Source organism: Phyllostomus hastatus, unplaced genomic scaffold, assembly GCF_019186645.2.
Source record: "Phyllostomus hastatus isolate PE091 unplaced genomic scaffold, TTU_PhHast_1.1 phas_scaffold_442, whole genome shotgun sequence".
Lineage (NCBI taxonomy): Eukaryota > Metazoa > Chordata > Mammalia > Chiroptera > Phyllostomidae > Phyllostomus > Phyllostomus hastatus.
Genome location: NW_025334030.1, coordinates 6,580,427 through 6,600,746, shown reverse-complemented (window position 1 = coordinate 6,600,746; position 20,320 = coordinate 6,580,427). Strand labels below are relative to the sequence as shown.

General features: G+C 54.9%; 1 protein-coding gene across 1 annotated transcript; it reads left to right on the top strand.

The window, feature by feature from the left end:
• The first annotated feature begins 1,199 nt into the window (after window positions 1–1,199).
• On the top strand, window positions 1,200–18,153 carry UBE2I (ubiquitin conjugating enzyme E2 I). Its single transcript, XM_045820764.1, has 7 exons — window positions 1,200–1,356; window positions 6,681–6,756; window positions 6,949–7,032; window positions 8,240–8,312; window positions 13,053–13,162; window positions 13,261–13,340; window positions 16,064–18,153. The coding sequence occupies exons 2-7, from the start codon at window positions 6,691–6,693 to the stop codon at window positions 16,125–16,127; spliced, it is 477 nt and encodes a 158-aa protein (XP_045676720.1). The 5' UTR covers window positions 1,200–1,356; window positions 6,681–6,690; the 3' UTR covers window positions 16,128–18,153.
• The last annotated feature ends 2,167 nt before the right edge of the window (window positions 18,154–20,320 follow it).

Below are 20,320 nucleotides of genomic sequence, written 5' to 3'. Positions count from 1 at the left end.
CACAATAAGACCCCCAGCCTCATTTTGCTCCCCTAGAGTAACAGGACGGCTGAAAGCACATGGAATTCAGCCACTGGGCATTTGCTAAGAGCACTGGGCCAGATGTGGTCCAAAGGATACCCGAGCTGTGGTCCCGCCCCAGGGGAAGCGAACAGTCTCAGCATAGGGCCAGAGACTCGGTGGGGAAGGAAGAAAGGAGAGAGAAAGGAGATGGAGGGAAGGAAGGAAAAGGGGAGGGAACGGAATGAGTAATGCAATTAACCTCTGCTGTCCAGTGCCCGCAGCCATGCGGCCTGGTCCAGAAGCCCTCCACACCCACTGCTGCCTGATCCCAAAGCGCCCCCGGGCGAGCAGGGCGGGCAAACCTTGGAAAGCGCCCTCTCCACACCCAGAGCTGGGGTTTAGCTAGCGAATGTGGGGGACTGGGTGACTAGGGCTGGGGCTGGGGAGAGCCCCACGGGGAGGTGCCCAGCGAGGTCAGGAAAGGCCAGCGTTCGCTAAAGGGTTAGAGATGGGCTCCAGACTGACTGCAGCCGGGGTCACGGCTGGCCCCTCCCCCGCCTCTTGCAGCTCCGGAACCCCTCCCCCTCGGCCGACCCCCAGGTTAGGGAGCGTCCGCACTTCTCCTCCCGTCGGTCAGGCCGGCTCTCGGTCGTTTGTATCGGTTCAACTCATTGGGCAGATTCGATGTACGCCCCCCCCCAGCGCCCCAAGCCAGCCAATTGCAACGGGTTTCACAGGACTCCGTATTCGGGGGATCGTCACCGTGCTGCGACGCTTCTGGGGATCCTTAGGCCTCGGTGGCCTTTGGCCCCCAACCCTGAGCCTTAACCCTAAGGAGACCAATGGGACCCGTGCCCGCAGAGGTGCCTGCGGAGCATCCGGGGAGCCCTTGGAGATCTTGGCCTCCTTCTTCCCTCGCTGCTTGCCGGCGTGTCCTCGAGTGGACGCTCGCATCGCAAAGGGGATATTGCAGACGCTCCCTCACAGCTGAAACACGGCTCCTTTAAGGGCGCAGGTGTCCAGGATGCCGCCTGACTGGAAAACCGCCCCTGGGCCGGGCTCCCGAGGCGAGCCAGGGTCACGGGCGCGCGGCAGAGGGGTGCTGGCAGCACGCAGCGTGAGGCGGCGAGGGCTGCTCAGGACGCGGAGAAGTAGCGGCGACGCGCGGTATAGGCGCGCGGCGGACAGCTCTCACAGGCCCCGCCCCGCGCCCCGCCCGCGCCGGGGTCCTCTGAGCGCTCGGGCTGCGCGCGGAGCGGGCTCGGGAGGGAAGTCCCGAGACAAAGGAAGCGCCGCGCCGCGTCCGTCGCCGCCGCCTAGTCCACCTCGCTCGCCGGGCCTCGACCGCCCTAGGTGAGCGCGGGTGGGGGGCGCACAGGGTGCGGCGGCGGGGCAGGGGCCGGGGCTCCGCAGCACGGGGCCTCCGCCGCCGTCGAGCCGGGCCGGGCGGGCGCTTCTCGACCGGCGATCCCCTGGGCCCCGACCCCCGCCTCTTGGGAGACCCCCAACCCGATCCCGATCTCGCGCTCCGGGAACTGTCCTCCTCGGAGCTGTTTACGCCACGGACTACAGTCCGACCCTGCTGGCCCAGCCTAGACGTCGTCCTGGCCTTGCCCCTTGGGCTCCCGTCGCTTTCCCTCGTGAAAGTGTTGGCGTCCCCTCCGGCGTGCGCTGGCGGTGCGGCCGAGGAGGGGTTGACAGGAGCTTCCCTTCACCGAGGAACGTGCGTTTCCGGGGTCACGGGTCCGCACACAAACCTGTGGCGCTCTCCAGCCAGCCAGAGAGGCCCAGCAGAGAGAGTAAAAGTCTTGGACTGCAAAATTGCTGGCTCGATCGGGGCGGGGGAGGGGGTTGATGTCTAAAATTCAAAACAAGTCTGAGTTTTCTTGTACCTGTAGAGAGCTCCACTTGCCGTTTGTGGGAACCTGAACGTCAGCGCTTCGCCAGAGGGAGAGTTTTCTTTTGTTTTTAAGATTGCTTTGTATTAATTGAAGGGAGGTTGGAACTGGTATTTTTGTGAGAAGAAAAGGAAGGGAGTGATTAGATGGGTTAGGATCATGGCCTGCAGTCACTCCTAAATCACAGTTTTAACTGGTGTGGTTTGTATATTTTGAAACCATGCTTAGTTCCTGGGTTTGCAAAGTTACTATACTGTACTTGCTAAGTTGGCTCTTTGTTTCCTTTGAAAGAATACAGCGCTAAGTGTTTCTAGCTATTAAGGAATTGTTACCTTTAGGTAGAGAAACTATGCAATAGACAACGGAGATGGATACTAGTTTGTCCTGACTTGCTTGTGACCTTTTGAGTGGTTTAGGGGTTAATTCTGCATACTGTTGTGTCTTTGGTGAGTCTTGGGATTTGGGTCCTGCTTCAGAAACAGCCTCCTGCCCAGGGAGGTGTGTCGAGAAAGAATGGGAAGTGTGGCTTGGGCAGAGGGTGTCCTTGATGCAGGGTGCTTGGATCAAGCAAAGTGAATACCTTCCCTCTGAGGGAGTTTGTGTTTGGTGGGAAAAGACCATCCAGGGCATCTCATCCACTATTTGTTTATCCTGGGCAAGTGTATGGGGTCAGAGTACCATCGCCCATTTTATAGATGAGGAAGTTGAGGTTGGGGGAGATGAACAGCTTGCCACATTCACAAAGCCGGTAAGAGCTCTGAAGTCTCTGCTGTCAACCAGCAGAGCTGATCTGAGAGGAGTGAGTTCAAGTACAGCCCACTACTGGGGGAGCCCTGGAGGAAAGTGGAGGGCAGACCTCCCCACATATCCTGGAGAACCCAGCCTTTGTCCTGCAAGTTGCCTCAGGTAGTTCATGGATATTTTTTCTTTACATCTACAGCTCTGCTGCTCAGAAGCATCTAGTAACACTATGCTCCTGAAGTGCTTCTCTGTTGGGAGGGAGGCAGAGTCTATTTTAAGTGGGATTCGGAATGGGTATTTCTGTTTCGTAATTAAAATGTTAATAAATTGGCTGCTTTCCCCTGGACCCCGAAAGGCCACTAGAAGTAGAAGTACCATCTTGAATACCAGACATCTGCCTGAGACAGTGCAGGTGAGCACCTGTAGCTCTTTGCCCTGATGGCAGAAAGGTCTTATTGGTGCCTGGTCTCACCCATTGGCACCCCTGAGGAGGGGGCTGCAGGAGGTCCTGTCTGACCCCTTGTTAGCCTTTCATACCTGGGACAACCCACAGCTAGGTGCTAGGATAGGGCCTCCATGGGCACCTTTGTTCCGTATTCAGAAGAGCAGGGTCCTGGCATAGGATCAGCAGTTAGGCAAACTGCACTTGGGATCACCCTGCTACCCTCCCCTGAGTCCTGGCCTGGGCCAGGCCCAGCCCCTCTGGAGTCCTCTGAGCATTGTGTCACCCCACATGGTACCCATGTCTCCTCAGTGTTCCGGAGCTGGCCTGGGGCTTCAGAAACCTGTTTTGATGCCTACCTAGCTGAGACCCACTAGGGACCTTACACCTCACTGAAACAACCATTTATTGGGTTGCTTGTCTTCAGTTACTGAACTTCTGTGTTAGTTAATTCAGCAGAGGCATCCTATCAGCCTGTGCTGTCTGCTTCGCCCCGGCCAGTCATGAGGGACCTACCTTCTGCGGGTCCAGTGGGTGGGGACAGTGCACTGGAAGCTGACATGTGTGGTGCCCTTAAGCCTGGAAATGGGGTCGGGAGGGCATTGCCGCTGGGATGGGGATAGCATTGGGTCTTGCCATTTAGAAGAACTAATTGAAGTTAAGGGTTTGAGAAACTTAGAAATTAAGAATTTTCAGACATTGGGGCTACCACCCCAGCCATCACTGTCACAGCCCACTTTGAGCTGAAGCTGGCTGGTGTGTGCCTCTGGTCCACACCCCTTTGGGCTCTCCCTTCCCTCGTGCATGCCCACCCTTTCCATGCCTCTGGCCCACAGGCCCTCCTGTTCCTGAACCATGGCCCTGGAACAATATCCTGCCAGATTGCTACAGGCTGTGCTCTGTGGCCACCTGGCCACTGTTTAAAAGCAGGTGCCTCTCCTCCCCATAATCCTGCTTTGCATATCCTGGCACCTAGCTTCCCAGGACAGGACTTCCTCACCTGTGAGCCCCCCAGGACAGTGTCCTGGCAGGCTCTTTATGAGTGTCTCAGTGGGGAGGGTCAGACCCCCCCCTCACCCCAAGGAATGGGCAGGCCAGAGCTCTGGGCTTTGTGGTGGTGATAAGAAGTTCTGTTGGGTCCAAGTCTGGTGTCACTCTATTTTGGACTTAATCTTGAGGTCAGAAACGGTTGAAAGGTGCTCTGTGACGTCAGAGTGCTGGGGCTAGGGACCACAGCCAGAATGGGTACATCTGTTACCTGTGTCCCCGACATCGTGCTTCTTGACTGGAGGGCTTTGAGTTTTGACCCTCCCTCTCTCTTTCTTTCTTTTTAAGATTTTATTTATTTTTTAGAGGGGGGAAGGGAGGGAGAATAAGAGGGAAAGAAATATAAACATCAATGTGAAAGAGAAACATCAATCAGTTTGTGGCCTCTCGCATGTGCCCCAACTAGGGGCCGAACCTGCGACCCAGGCATGTGCCCTGGCCAGCAATTGAACCAACAACCTTTTTTTGTTGTTGTTGTTTTGCTGGATCATGCCCAACCAACTGAGCCATACCAGATAGGGCTGACCCTCACTTTTCTTGTAATGACATAAGCATACCTGTGTTTTGCTAACGTACAACGTCTAGTGGGTCTGGTGGTTTACAGGATCTCGCCCAGTGTCCTGAGACCTGGACTCTGGGTGGTGCTGGGTGCCACTGTGTTTCTGCAGTGGCGGTCCCAAACCCCGCCTTCTTCTTTGCCTGCTCTTTGGAAAAACAGTTGTCAGGAGCACTGGAGCCCACCCAGAGTTCCTGGATCCATGGGATGGGGGGGTATCTGGGATGTGTATTTGACGTCTGCTGTCGAATAGTTGCTGACGTCTGCTGCCTGACCTAACCCCTCCCGCACAGATAGTGTGAGCCTGAGGGGACAGGGCAGGGCAGGGCAGTCAAGTGGTGGGGAGCTGGGGTGAGGGGTGCGGTTTGGGTCGCTGAGGCAGTTGTGGGTCAGCTGGAGCGGAGATGGGATGGGGAGGCTGAAGTACTAGTTACAGGGCTCGGTGGTGCTGCAGCAGGAGGGAGAGCGGCTCTGCCACCCACCCACGGGGCATCTGAGGGAGTCAGAAGACTACCTGGGTTTGGGTTGAGTCTCCACCCTTAGCGGACAAGATACTCCGGATCTCCCTTCCTGTCTCTAGTACAGGCCTGGTGGAGGCTGGGGCAGTGGGCAGGACTGGGCTGGAAAGCATGACTGCTGGTAAGCGTTGTCCTTGCTGGAAGTGTGTTTTGCCATACGTGGTTGAGAACCATTTTGTAGTTGTCTCGGACACCGCACATTGTGCTCGGGAACTTGAGGTGCTAGACCTTTTTCCTACAGAGGCAGGGAGGAGACCTGTCCCCTGGCTTCAGCATAAACCTGAAGTCTTAGAGAAGACTTCACCATTGGTCACCAATTGTCTTGTTAAAGCCTTGTTTATGGTAAATGCTTGATTCAGGGTCTCTTCAGTGTTTCCGTGGACTTCAAAAGCCAACAAACACACTTAAGGTCAAATTCGCCAACAGGTTTTGTGACCATGTCACCTCCGCATCTGCTTTCTCGTGGATAGCTGGAGCCGGGGTTATAATCCAGTGCCTTGCGGTTCGGTCTGGTGTGCCAGGCGCCTGCAGGTGCTGCTTTGCCTGAGGGCTCTGGGCTGCTCATACGAACAGCTCAAGGCTAGCTGAGCTTTGAGCATCTGTGTTCTTGGCCTGCCGAGGTCTTCCTGCTCCTGCCTGCCTGGCGTTCTTGGGGATTTCTTGGGCGCTGCTCGCCTGCTCCCCTTTTATTGACTTTCCCGAGTAAATGGGAGATAGGCCTTGATCGATTAGTCTTCATGGACTGCCAGGGTGGGGCTGTAGGAAGAGAAGGGGTGGAGAGACAGGAAGGAGCCTGGGATCCTGGTGGCAAGTGGGTTTTTTGGGTCCAAGGGTCCAGGAATCCTGACCCTGGACTTGTCCACAATGCAGTTGAGCGGCCCTTCGCCCTGGAGCACTTTTTCACTTAGTGGCCCTCAACCGTCATTGTCCTGGCTAGGCCGGAGTCTGAATTCCAAGCCCTGATTCTAAGCTGGGGGTCTGACAGCACCCCCACATTCCTGCGCCAGTAAAGGGAAGCCGTTTATCCCTGCCCTCCCCTGGTCTCAGGCTGGTGCTCTGGATGTCCCCATCTTGTCCTGCCTTTTTTGTGTAGTCTGGTGGTAGGACCAGACCCCTGTCACTCCAGCCTGCTGCTGGGCGTGACTGAAGGGGGCAGAACAGGGGCCAGGCATCTGCTGGGAGTGCACAGTGTCCCTCCCTGTGTAGCACCTAGCAGTGCTGTGACCTGGCTCTGCAGCTTCACCTCTCTGAACTCCGCAGCACCATAAAGTGGAGGCTGGGGTCTCCCAAGGGGGCCTGATACCTGTCCAGACTCTGGGCAGGGCAGCTAAGAGCAAGTGTGGGTCTCTAAGCCACTTGAGACCCTCAACTTACCTGCTTCTTGGAACCGAGTCTGCTCACTGGGCAGGAGTGAAAGGGAAGGGCCAGAAGGAGCTGAGTCTTCCTCCTGACTGCATCTCTGCTGTCTCTTTCAGGACTTTGACTATGTCGGGGATCGCCCTCAGCAGACTTGCCCAGGAGAGAAAAGCTTGGAGAAAAGACCACCCATTTGTAAGACAGCTTTATTTCTTTATGTAGCACAGTGGGTCATCCCCCGTGGTGACACTGCTCAGTCTCTGCAAACAGACAGGGCCCTGTCGCGAGCCCTGTGCCGCCAGGTGGTGGGAGGCGCAGGGCAGTTCCTTGGAGCAGCTGACAGGAGCTGCCACGGCTCTAATGTGCTTGTGTGTGCCTTCCTCTCAGGGGTTTGTGGCTGTCCCAACAAAAAATCCCGACGGCACGATGAACCTCATGAACTGGGAATGCGCCATTCCAGGAAAGAAAGGGGTAAGAGCACCTGTGCTCGTGCGAGGGGCAGCCTGCTGGGAATGTTCCAACCCTTCAGAAGGACTTAGGGTCAAGTGTGCATGACATGTGATGATCACACAGGCCAGGGGACATGAGATGGTGAGACGAGGGTAGGGCAACATGGAACGCCACTCCTCCCCAGATAGTTTCCATTCTGAAAGAAAGAGCTGGGTTGCAGCAGGGGTCGTGGGCCCAAACCCTGCTGCCTCCTTGGGAGTGAAGGGAGTCTTGGAGACAGGGTGGAGAAGGGGCCAGGGGTGCCCCAAGGGCCTCCGGGTTTGTCCTTCTGGGTGTGGCATGGCTGGAGCAGCCCAGACCCAGCAGTGCTCCTCCTGGGTGTCTGAGTCTGGAATGGTGCAAACCCCTGATGCACGGACCTGGCACTGACCACCTGTGATGGCCACATCGGGCCCCACGTGTCCTTCATACATCCCCACGGTCCCCCCAATGTAGGGCTGCGTTGGCTCCTCTGAGTGGGCTGGACCAGTTAGAACCAGTTCATTTGAGGCATTAGGGACTGAGGGCCTCCAGTAACCCAGTGTACAGTTCTTCCTGGTGACTTCAAGGAAAGGAGACCCTGAAGTGTTCAGGTAGTGTTGAGAACTCATCATGTCCACTTCCTCCAACCCATGGTCTCTTGTGAGAATCTACTGTGCTCAGCCTTAGCGCTTCCTAATGATCTCCTTCCCCTGAACTGAGCTGGCAGGATTAAGACTTAGCTCACAAGACAATGCGGTCTGGTTGTGCCCTGTGTCTGAGACTCTGGAGAGCCCAGCATGCATCTCAGCCTCCATTGAGGCCCTCATCTTTGGGTGAGGCCAGTGGGCTGTAGCTGTCGCCCTCCCGGTCAGGAAGGAGTGTTGGACTAAGGAGCTGGGAGGGGGTCCACACTTGAGCTCACTTAAAGTCTTCACCATAGCCACTCAGGTGCAGACCCTGACCCCCATCCTGAGGTTGGAGGGCACAACTGCCATGAGCCACCTGTCTGCTCCTCTCCAGGAAGGATTCTTTCCCACTGGCCCTCAGGACGCATGGAGGTCCTGCCAGTCGTGTTGTGGGGACACTGGGCTGCGGGTGGGTCACTGGGGCCCGTGGGAGGCTGTGTAGCAGCAGCATACCCCTCCTCCTCCTGGGCTTCTGCAGCAGAAGATAGCACACCCCTAATCACAGCTTTGCTTCCCAACAGACCCCTTGGGAAGGAGGCTTGTTTAAACTACGGATGCTCTTCAAAGACGACTATCCATCCTCACCTCCAAAATGTAAGTACAATGGAGTCCTCAAAGGTTGGTTTTGACCACGCTCCAGCAGAGATCTGAGTCCCCTTCAGAGAACCTGACCTTCAGGGGCGTTGGCTACTTCACATGCTGCTCTGCTCGGGGCGGCCTGGCTCCCTGAACCCTGTGGCTGCGGTTGACTGTGGATCTGACTTTTCTCACCCCGGGGTGGGGCGTATACCTAACAGGCCAAGTCTCAGGTCTCAGCTCCATGACTGGGAAGTTACTCGGTCCTAGAGGGAAGGATCATAAGATCCAGGTGAGGCTCCTGAACCCTTAGTGCCTGTCAGGGATGAAGCCACCACGTACCAGTTCTGGATGGGGATGGACATGCAGAAGTACCACCATTCAGAGAACCTCACTCCCCGGAGGGTTTGTTTGCCCTGACCTATTGTCTGTCAGAGTTCCGCAGCTGACTCGTGCCCGCATCTGCAGCCTGGACGCATAGCACAGTAAAGCCTGCAGCGAAGGAGGCAGGAAGACGAGGCCAAGGCTGCATGTAAAACAGTTCCACAGCTGCACCATCATCATGCAGCTTAGCAAGACTCGGGGCAGGGAGATGGGCCACCGAATCTCTCCTCTGGTAGCTGGAGGTCAAGAAATACTGTCCACGCCTGGTTAATTAAATGAGTTGACATGGGCCCCAGAGTGTGGGAGGGTGCCCGGCACGTGGGAGGGCAAGACTGGACGTGACGGCCAGCTCGTGTGGTCAGTGACCTGAGAGGCAGAAGTATGTTTTCTGTTATAATGACATCCACCAGAGGAATTACTTAAATTATCAAGTCACAGTGTCACCCTTGGGGTGGAGATATTTCATCGGGGTGGTTCTACACTGTGTGGTTTTTTGTTTTGCTTTTGTTTTGCCACGTCTTATTACTTTAAATAAGATATGAGGTAAATTGTAGTTGCCTTCATCACTTCTCTTTAACATTGTATTGGAATTCCAAGCAAATGTAGCAAGGCAGGAAAAGGAAATCCCAGCAGATAAATGAGAAAGGAAGGCGTAGATCATAGACCATCTTTAAGTTTATTAAGACTGCTGAATAAAAGGTTAATAGGGAGCGACCCCTCCTTAAAAAAATGTAATTATCTTCTGGAAGGTGGGACCCTTACTGTAGTACAGGCTTCCCCCACTAGGTGAGTGTTCTAGGAACCCATCTGTATCAGTGCACCAGCTGGCATTGTTGTGAGAGGCTGCATTCAGCTTCAGTGGATGTTTTTTGAAAACTGTTTCAGTGCGTTTGTCCATTTCATGATGGTGATTTACAGCACGTGTGGCCACACCGCACTGAGTGTTTAGAAGTTTCTGACCAGCTAAGGCATGACCCCTATGCCCCTCCCTCCTTGTTCACCCGATTTTGCCTTAAGCACCTTTTTTTGTTTCCTGAATGAAAAAAAGCCCTCAAAGGAAAACATTTCACTTATGTGGAAGTGGTGAAACAAAAAAACAGCAGAAGCACTAAAAGGCATCAAAATCAACGAGTTCAAAAACTGTTCTGAGCAGTGGGAAAAGTCTCAATAGGTATATTGCATCAAATAGGGAGTACTTTGAAGGTGACTGAAGTTTAAACATAAGAATAAAAACACAATTTTTTAGAAATAATTTCCTGGGTTTTTTGGGTCCGCACTCATATATAAAAACCCATTTCATACAGTTGTAACAAATAAAAGTTTTAATACTATACCCTTTATAGTAGTATCAGGTACCTTGGAATAAATTCCAACAAAAGATGTCTGAGACCTCTGTACTGAGAACTAAAATGTTTCTGAGAGAATGAGGGGCAGCCTGAGTGACGGGCTGGATGGGCTATGTTTGTGGATTGGGACATACCGTTAGAAAAACGTCAGTTCTCTCCCAGCTGAGCTGCAGGTTCAGCGTAATCGCAGTCAGAATCCAAGCAGGTTTCTGTGAGAATTGTCACGCAGTCTCTAAAATGCAGGAAATGCAGAGTGCTGAGAATTGCTGTGGCCCTTGGGGTCTTAGAAAGGGAGGGTGGTGAGGCCCAGGTTGGGGCTCCTTGAGTAAAAAGTACCCAGACCTGTTAGCAGGATGGCCAAGACGTGAACCAGACTGAGATCTGCTGCAGAGACACAGTAACCGAGACACAGAGCGAAGAGGCCAGATAAACCAGGGGCACAGCGGCATGGTGTATGACAGAGGTGACACTGAAGGTCATGGGGGGAGGGTGGCCTTCTGATGTGTGAACTGAGACAACCAAGTGTCCCAGTGGGGGAATAGAGAATTCAGTCTCCCTTCTGACATAGAGGCCTTCCAGATGGATTGCGATGGCAGTGGGAAGACAAGTGAGACGGTACAGCCTTTAGAGGAAGATGGGAGGGTGCCTTCATGACTTGGGTAGGCAAAGCTTTCTTAACCAGGGTAGCATGAAAAGTGCTTTTCTCCAGAGGGGAAAAAGGATCAGTTGGATTACACTGAAGTTAAGGCCATCTTGTCACCAAACGGCACCACTGAGAGTGAAAAGGTAAGATTGTATACATACATCAGTACTTATCCTGAATATGTCAAGAGCATCTACAAATCAATAAGAAAAAGGCAAACAACCATTCAATGGAATAGGCCCTTTGCAAGAGGTTCTCCACCTGGCCAGTTGGCATAGAAGAGCTGCCTAACTTCTTTACTAGAGAGTTACAAGTTACAACCACAGAGGGCACAGGCAGATAACTGAGGCAGGAGAGACTGCGGAGCAGCCAGTGCCCTCAGGTGCAGGCTAGGGAAAAAGTAAGTTTTGAATATTTCCTTGGAAAAGCTGTCTGCTATTTCTACTGAAGCTGAACTTACCCCCTGCCTAAGAACCCAGCTGTTCCACTCGAGTAAAGATTCAGCAGAGGTGCATACACACGTTCACAAAAGGCACAGACAAGCGTATTTATGACAGCCCTGTCTGCAAGAGCCAGAAGTGGGAGACACTGCAGGAGGGGAGAAGGTACAAGTACAGCGCATGAGTGAATCTCCCAAAACATACTGTCAGGTGGATGGAGCCAGACACAGAGTCGTCAGTGCTGGAGGCCTTCTGTGAAGTCAGCAACAGGCCGTGCGGTGGGTGACATGAGAGGCCAGGAGTGACTGTGTGGGAAGACAGCCAGGCGGACCAGAGAGGAGGGCTGGGGAGCTTGGGTATGTTGGTATTCGTCATTGGTGCACTTTTCTAAGAAACAAGATTTATAAATCAGATTAAATTAAAATTAGGAACTTGGGTTCACAGAAAAGTACAATTAATAGAGCAAAAAGGCAAACTTGGAGTAGGAGGAGATACTTGCAAGACATGTAGTTAACAAAAGCTCTGTCCAGAATACGTAAAGAGCTCCTACAAATCAGCGAGACAACCCGGGTAGAAAAATGTGCAAAAGACTTGAACAAGAACTTCTCCAAAGAAGTAGCCACTTCATCCCAATGAATGAAGAGTGCTCACCCCCGGTGGTCACCAGGGAAATGCAGCTTAGAGCCCTGAGAAGCAACCGCAGTTCATCTAACAGCCAACGTCCAGAGCTGACACACAGGTGTTGACGAAGCTAGGAAGCAGTGGGATGTTAGTGGGTAGAGCCGCTTTGGAAACTGGCGGTATCTGTCTGCATTCAGCACAGACACCTCGTGGTACAGCATTTCCACGGGGGGGTGCACATGTGTGCACCGGAACTCACTTCCAAGAACAGTTGGCGCTCTATTCGAATTCGTTCCGGTGTGCACCTGCAGTGCAGTGGGCAAGTCCGTGGGGGCAGCTGGGCCCCATGGGTGTTGTGCAGGAGTGAGTAAGGGCTATTACCTATGAGGACATGGCCCACACGTGCCGAGTGGGTCCGCATGCAGACAGCTCGAGACATCTTCCCTTGGGGGTTGTAGTTTGGGTTAGTGGGGCAAATGGAGTGGGTATGAAGGAGTTTCCCAGGAAGCTGTTGATAGATGTATTCATTTTTTGGTAATTTATCGCACTTTTCTAGATGTAATTCATGTTTAAAAAATAGAAAAGGAAAAAGGACCCAGAAGAAAAGATAAATAATATGCTAGAATGTCAGCTATGGTTAGCAATCCCTGAGTGGGGCTGCTTTTTTCTGCCCTTTTACATTTTCATATTTTTTACATGTATTGACTTTTTCTAAAAAACTTTTTTTTTTTTAAGATTTATTTATTTTCAGAGAGGGAAGGGAGGGAGAAAGAGAGGAACATCAATGTGCAGTTGCTGGGCGCCGTGGCCTGCAGCCCAGGCATGTGCCCTGACTGGGAATCGAACCTGCGATGCTTTGGTTCGCAGCCTGCATTCAGTCCACTAAGCTATGCCAGCTAGGGCAAGAAAAACTTTTTTTAAAGAAAAAATATGGGATCCTAAAAGCCTTTATTTTTGAAGCAAAATGAGCTACTTTGAAGACAGCCAACTCGTGTGGAAGGACCTCGGCGGCTTCCACAGCAGCCCTTCCCATCCTCCCAAGTCCGGACTGGCCGGGAGGGGCCTGGGCAGGCCTCCTGGGGCCTTCTCTGGCTGCCCACTGTCCTGAAGCAAGGGGCGGGGGGCAGGCTCTGCCTCTGAAGGCACCCTTGCTCCTCTCCTACCTCCTCCTCCCTCGTGGCCAGTTTTTTGTAAACAGTTCTTTGGGAAATGCCTGGTGACCGGCAAGATGTCTCAGTACAGGGGAAACGGGGATGTCATCAGGACAAGACATGATTTTGTAGGACAACTGCCACCAAAACATGTTCCCTTCCGTGTGGCCCAGGCAAATTTGAACCACCGTTGTTTCACCCGAACGTGTACCCTTCCGGCACCGTGTGCCTGTCCATCCTCGAGGAAGACAAGGACTGGAGGCCAGCCATCACGATTAAGCAGGTACGCAGCACGATGGCTTCACCTTGCCCTTCCTCAGGACCAGGGTTTGCCTTATGAACTACTGACCCTCCACCTTGCTTTGTTTTTCTCTCACACAGATCTTGTTAGGAATACAGGAACTTCTAAATGAACCAAATATCCAAGATCCAGCTCAAGCAGAGGCCTACACAATTTACTGGTCAGTAGCTCTCTGGCTGCACTTGCTGTTACTGCTCATCAGCCTGTACAGCTTCCCTGGGAGTCCAGTCCGGGCTACCAGTAGGAAGCTGTGAGTGGGTGGGCAGTCCTGATGCTCCTGCCAGCCTAGACCCAAGCTCACGTGGTGGCAGCAGGGGTCGCTGCCACAAAGAGGAGACTGAGGTGGCCATGGAGGCACCTGGGGAGGAGCTGCACGTGCAAAGGGCCTGTGGTGGCAACAATGGGCAGCCGGGGCTGGTGTGGCCAGAGCAGTGTTGGCAGGGCATGGCAGGAGGCAGGGTCAGGTGACAGGGGCTCCCGTGGACTGCTCTGTCCCTGATGGGCTATGGCCAGGCAAACCCTGTGCCTCCAGGAGCCCAGTCCAACTCAGAGGGAAGGGTGTGAACCCTGGAAGAAGAGACCCCAGACCTCCCACCTCTCCCCTCTTTGGGCCCAGCCTGGGTGTAGCAGCTCGAGGGACGTGCTCCACTAGGGAAGTGTCTCTCTTGGGTTGCTTTTTGGTCCCCCAGATACTGTGACATCCCCAGCTGGGTGCTGTGGGAAGACAGCCTGCTGTGACTTTGTGTGGGTGGCAGAGCTAAACCTGGCACATGGGGCTGTGTTGGGTGGACAGTGGGGAGGACCCTGGCCTTCCTGGCCAGCCCCCCAGACTGTTCTGGACAGGGTGTTGTTACTCTGGGCTGTGGCTCTGACCCCTACTGCTCCACCTGCCCATGTTCAGACACCTGGAGCCCAAGGGGCTGACCCACAGGGAGAGGCCAGGCAGGGACTTGTTCCTTCCAAGGGGACCTTTCTGGAATTGCAGTAAGTCGTAGGTAGGCCTCTCTGAGCAACACAGGTGATGTGAGTCCATCTAAGAGAAGCACCCCATTGCAAGAGATGCATTTCTTCCCCCCAAAATGACTTCCAGTTCCTGTGTCCAACGCAGTTGTTGGCCAGGAGTGCCCTCTGGTGGCTTAGAGTGACATGCTACTGGGTAGGGGCCGAGGTCCACCTTCTCCCAGCTCCTGGGCTGGCTGGCCCTGCTTCAGACTTTAGTCCTGTCTTCTCTGCGAGGCTCCCAGCCCAAGGAATTGCTCTGAGTGATTCCAGCAGAGCTTAGCCTGAGGTGACTCGCATCTCGGTGACTGCTGTGCATCAGCGGCTCTGGGAGAGGAGTCCTCATACCTGAACCCTTGAGCTGAATGCTGTTAATTTTTACTGTGGCTTCTGCCGGCATTAGGCCCTGTCAGCCTGCGCCTCTTTGTAAATAGGGCTTCTTGGGTCCTTGCTGTTGGAGCCAAACCGCTGTGATAGATAGGCCACTTGGCCCACAAAGCCAAAATGTCTTCTTGCTGGTCTTCAGAGAGCTCTCCAGTCCTGGAGTGTGTTGTGGCAGGTGCATTGCCTTGGGTGAATGGTCTGTGTTGATGCTGTGCCCACAGCCCGCGGCGCCATCTGCCATAGTGCTCACCATGTGGTTGTAGAGCTGCAGCGTGCACAGCAGGGGTTCTCGGGGCCACCGCTATGTGCCTAAGCATGGTCCTGGTTGTGTGCTTCGGGTTCCTTACGTGCCAGGCAATGCTGTGCACTACTCCATAGGAATGAGACACTATTTCTCCAGTGGGCAACTAGTTTACAAGCACCTCTCTCTTCAGGTCTCTTTTCTCATGCTTTTGGAAGGGTGTGTCCTGCTCTAGCAGGTGCTCTCTAATGCATACAGCCTGTGCCTGGACTCACTTGGTAAATGGCAGGGCTGGACTAAGCTGCCCCTGCTTTCACTTCCAGCTCCTTCCAGGGTTCTTCTAGCTAGCCGCCTCCACCCTGGGGATCTGGGCCCTTGGCCAGGGTGGCAGCACAGCCTAGCCATAGAAGTTTGTCCTCTGGCCTTCATTCTTGGGCCTCACCTGGGCATGGTGCTGACACTGCTGTCTGCCTGGGTGCCGTGCCAGCGCAGGGCAGGCTCTAGGCAGGTTTCCACTGCCCCTGGTGCTGGCATTGCAGTCTTTCTCCAGAGAGACCAGCGAGGTCGGCCTGAGGCATCAGAGTCTGTTTTCTGCACTAGGCAGAGCCGAGGGAAGTTTTTGTGGTGGCCCCTCTGTCCTTCAACCCTGGGGCCTGCGTGCAGGCCAGGGCCAGTGCTCTGGGAGGCCTCACTTGTTGAGAGCACAGCCTTGAAGGAGGCTTGGCGCTCTTACTGGGGTGTGAGTGCCCCTAAGTGCACACTCACCTGCGCTCTGAGGAAGGCTCCTGACCAGCCCGCGAGGTGTTTGGCAGCTGTGTCCTGGTGTGTTGAGGAGTCCTGTTCATAAACATCATCGTGGACCCGCAGACCTCGAGGTCACAGCGATCCCTGGGTGCAGCTGGTCTTCTCTTTGGTGGCAAGTCTGCTGCCCCCCACCCTGCTGTCACCTGGCCTGGGCAGTGCCTGCCAGCCCCCTCTCCTTGTAGCACACCTCATGCTGGAGTCCCAGTCGAGGTCCCCCCAGCCCATCAGAAAGTTGCCCCCACCTCCATACCCTCCCACTCAGGACCGAGAGCCCCCCAGGAGAGCCCACCAGATGTCTTGTCTATTCTCCAAGTCTCCGAGAGCAGTCCACTTTTTCTCTCCGAAATGACTCATGCTGTTTCAAACAAGAGAGAGAAAGCTGCTGGTCACTGGTTAGACCTGCGAGAGCCTCTGGCCCAGGCCGTTCTAATGTCTCTCTCTCTTGACCTCCTCAGCCAAAACAGAGTGGAATATGAGAAAAGGGTTCGAGCACAAGCCAAGAAGTTTGCACCCTCATAAGCAGCGACCTGCGGCAACATCAAAAGGAAGGGATTGGTTTGGCAAGAACTTGTTTACAACGTTCGCAGATCTAGCATTGCTCTATACAATTACTAGTCACCTAGGGGAGGCAGGCGGGCGCCATTTTCCATTTCCGCCGCTGGTACACAGTTCTCCACTCGCTGAATTGCCCAGTTTTTCATACAGGGTCTCTTCCTTCAGTCTTTTGTATTTTTGATTGTTATGTAAAACTTGCTTTTATTTTAATATTGATGTCAGTATTTCAACTGCTGTAAAATTATAAACTTTTATACTTCTACGAGTCCCTGAGGAGCTAGTTCCCTTCGCTCGTGGGTGCAGGCATGCTTCCCACTGTCCGAGCTACACGTAGCCTCCAGCTGGCTGTACGAAAAAGAAACCGGCCTGTCCCCTGCCCGTGCGCCTCTGTCCTCTCTCCGCAGAACCCGGGTGTGTTGCTGTGGGCCTCCGATCCAAAGCCAGCCGGCCTCTCATTTCCGCACCACTTCCTTTGTGTTTATATGGCGTTTTGTCTGTGTTGCTGTTTAGAGTAAATAAACTGTTTATATAAAGGTTTTTGTTGCATTATCGTCATTAAAAGTGTGAGGAGGCAGCCTTGGGGTGTGTGCCCCCCACACACACAGCTGTAGGCCCCGCAGAGCCCTGGCCTCTGCCCCAGCACGTCTTGCTGCCTGTGCCTGAGTCCTACGTGGCACTCGCTGGGTCCTTTGTAAATAGCACTGTGTGCGGACGGCATGTGTGCAGGGCTTCTCTGCGCCCCGCCTGGGTCTTCGGGCTGTAGAGCGCTAGAGTTCAGGTCTGGTCAGGTTGAAATTGGTATCAAGACCCATCTTGCGTGCCTGTGTGCTGCCCTAGCCATCGGGGAGGAGATGCCCCAGGCCAGGGCAGGGCAGAGCCGGAGTGAGGACCACTCTAACCCACTCACCCTCCTCAAGGGCCTGTGCAGGGTGGCTGGGCCACAGCATGTGACCCTCTCACATCTGGCACTGTCCTCGGGCTTCTGCATGTAGCCTCCGACCCCCCCGTGCTCACCACCACAGCCCCCACCCCTGGATGCAGGTAGTGTCAGGCACAGGGACACCCCTAGGGAGCAGCTCTGAGAGCCACTGTCACATACTCTTACTGTCTCCTGGAGCGTTCTGAACCCGGTCACCCAAGGAAGCTGCTCTTCTAGAACCATGGAGCCCACATCCATGGCAGAGCTCCCTGGAGTCGGCTGTTCTGTCACAAGCAGTCCTGGGTCCTGACTCTGCAGGGAGGTGCTGTAGATGGAGACCGGAAGTGGCAGGTACCTGGCCCTGCATCCCAGTGAGCACAGTGCTGAGCGGTACAGAGGACCAGAGCCGGCCTTCTGCCAGCCAGCCTTGCCCGCCCACCCCGAGGGCCCTTGTCAGAACCAGTTGCCTGTGGCTTTAGCACATGGACTGAGGTAGGGATGGTCCCCAAAGGGGCAGGGAGCACAGGAGGGCTGGTCATCGGGAGGGTGCCTCTGTTTGCCCCTCAGTTGACAGCGCGGCCCAATGGCCCAGTGCCTTGTTCACTTGCTCGACCACACACCTGATGGGTTGCTGAGCCCTGAGCTCTCGGCCGATGTTCGTGGTTATCTAACGCAGAGGGCCTTATGCGGGGGGTTCAGTGGGTCATGTGTGTATCGCCCCTCCCAGAATGTCTTATTTTGTAATGACTGAACTACACTTAGTAATAGTTACACATGTATATGGTTAATATATATGGAAATGCAATATATTTTCTAGTTAAAGCATTCTAAAGTAATCGATGTTTCTAGCACATTGTCGTGACTTTGGCTAATGAAATGTCCTTTTGTGCCACAGTTCTTGGCTTAAAGATGTGAATCTTGTAACAGGAGAACTCTGAAATGTGATCGTTCTGTTTCTGCTGTAAGGGAAGAGAGTGTGCTCCCAGCATGAGGCACCTAATTAGTGAGGAATTGTGGGCAATAGATTAACCACTGTATCTAAAAATCCTCTAATTAAAACATTTCCACAAACTGCCGCCTGCAGGGTGAGTCCTTTCCTGCCCCGCGCCCGCACAGGCTGCCCTGCTCACTGCTGCTGTGCCCAGGGGTTCGGGCCTTCTCCACGGTCTCCAGCATCAGGCCCTCGGTGGCCCAGGGGTGGGGGGTGATGTCCCCTTGAACTGCAGCCAGAGCCCTTCTGTCCCCTCCAAGACCCTGGCATGGGCAGGCAAGGCTAGAAGGGATCCTATGCTGGCCACTGGCCTGCCGAAGCAGGGTCTTCCCACTGGGGACCTGGGGTGGTTCTTGTCACCTAGATGGGCCTCCTCAGGGACGAGGATGCCAGCCTCGCAGAACCGAGGCACATGGTCACTCGGGTGAGACCCTGATGCCCCCCGCCCCCAGGGTCACATGTCCGGGGCTGAGGGGGCTAGCCAGCCCTCAGCCTCTGTCTCCCCACAGTGGCTACTTACAGGCCCGAGTCATCTGGGTCCACTGTCCTGGCCAGACCAGTGCTGTGTCCTCACACCTGTCTGCCCTCACATCCACCTCTGTCCCTGAGCTGCTGCTGGCCCAAGGCCTTCCCACATCAGGCTCTGCCATGGGCGGCCTCCAGCGTGAGGCTGCAGTGATGAGTTGGCAGGTCGGAGCCCAGCATTGACTTGGGCTGGCTCGAAGAGGTCTGAGTCAGCTTCGGCTGGGAGGCCTGCCCTGACCACCCCTCTGCTGAACCTGGAGGTGTCCTGCTGCAGGGGCCCAGGAGGCGCCCAGAGGCTTCCAGACACTGTGACCCCATCTAGAGGCTGCGGGCCCCATGGGGCTAGAGTACCAGGGTCCCATCCACCCCGCTGTCCCCAGACCCCACAACTGGCAACAAGGAAGCAACAAAGTCACAGAGCACAGGCCCAGGTTCCTCCCTCCTGGGCTCTGCCCTTCTAGATGGCCCACCACCTCTCCTTCCAGGATGCCCTCCTAAAGAGGGGCAGGTGGAGGGGCAGCTGGTGGCATGCTCATGCCACCCCTTCCATTCCTCCAAGGAGGGAGGAATTGGACCCCCCAGAGCTAGGGACAAGGGCATCTCAGCCCTCACTTGTGCAGAGAATGATGTCTGCTCTGTGGAGGAGCCAGTTCTGGGCCCACTTGTAGCTTTGTCTCCTGATATTGTCCTGGCCCCACAAAGGGGTGAGTGCAGGAGGTGCTGTTGCTGGAGGTGGCCCCAGCACACCTGCCTCTGGGCCAAAAGCTGATGGGAAGGCCAATGAACAGGCTGCCTCTATGCCCTAGGCCTGGCACAGACTCCACCTGTGCAGGTGCTGGTAACAGGACCCCCCCACCCACCCACTGAGCTAGAGCCTATGCCCCCAGGAAGCAGCATCTAAGGCAAAGGGTCATCTGGGGCAGGCCTTCTCCCACCTGAAGCCACCTCTGCTGGCAGAACCACTCAGGATGGCGGAGGCAACGGGACAGGTTCCTGCAGTCCTCAGCAATCTCCAGCCCAGAGCAGGCAGGGAGCCTTGCCCAAGTCCCATGGCCCACCCCCTTTCCCTGCCTCTGTCCTGGACAGGCGCTAGGGTTCAGAGGATGGTGGGAGGAGCCTGACCCCCCAGAGGCTGTGCCTGCAATTCCAAAGGCTGCCACCAGAGAGTATGAGCTGGTTTGTTATCAAAACCTGTAGCTGTAGTGTGAACTCACTGAGGTGCCGTCATCTCCCGCACCATCCTTTTCCTGCTCCACATCAGCCATCAGAGTGCTTATCCACAGCGGGGCTCTTTTCTCCTGGCCGGAAAGAGGAAAAGCCAGTCCTCCCACCTGCCAGGCCCTTTCCTTCCAGAAGCCCAGAGCCCTGACCTCCTTTGGGCAGAATATCTTGTGCCCTGACACCTGCTGTGACACGTGCATGCCCCGACACTTCCCCTCGCCACCTCCACTGCTCAGGACCACTGTCGGGGTCTGGAGCAGAGGGTGACACTTCAGAGCAGGGTCTGGGGTGCAGGCAGGAAAAGTGGGGCAGCACCCTCCCTGCCCTCTCCTGGCTGTGGGATCAACAGGATCGGCTGCCACTCCCAAACTTCAGAGGTGGAAACGTTCCGCTCCCCAGGCCACTGGAGGTCAGGCCAAACAGTTTCCATCTCCGTGGAATGAAGAGCGTGCAGAGGGCACTAACCCGCTGTACTCCGTGCTGTGACTTACCTGCTTAGGT

Bases quoted from the DNA above. Each gene is read 5' to 3' on its own strand.
- UBE2I (XM_045820764.1), top strand. From the start codon at position 6,691: ATGTCGGGGATCGCCCTCAGCAGACTTGCCCAGGAGAGAAAAGCTTGG. The intron at 6,757-6,948 runs GTAAGACAGCTT...CCTTCCTCTCAG, and splicing joins GGAGAAAAGACCACCCATTT to GGGTTTGTGGCTGTCCCAAC. The intron at 8,313-13,052 runs GTAAGTACAATG...CGTGTGGCCCAG, and splicing joins TCCATCCTCACCTCCAAAAT to GCAAATTTGAACCACCGTTG.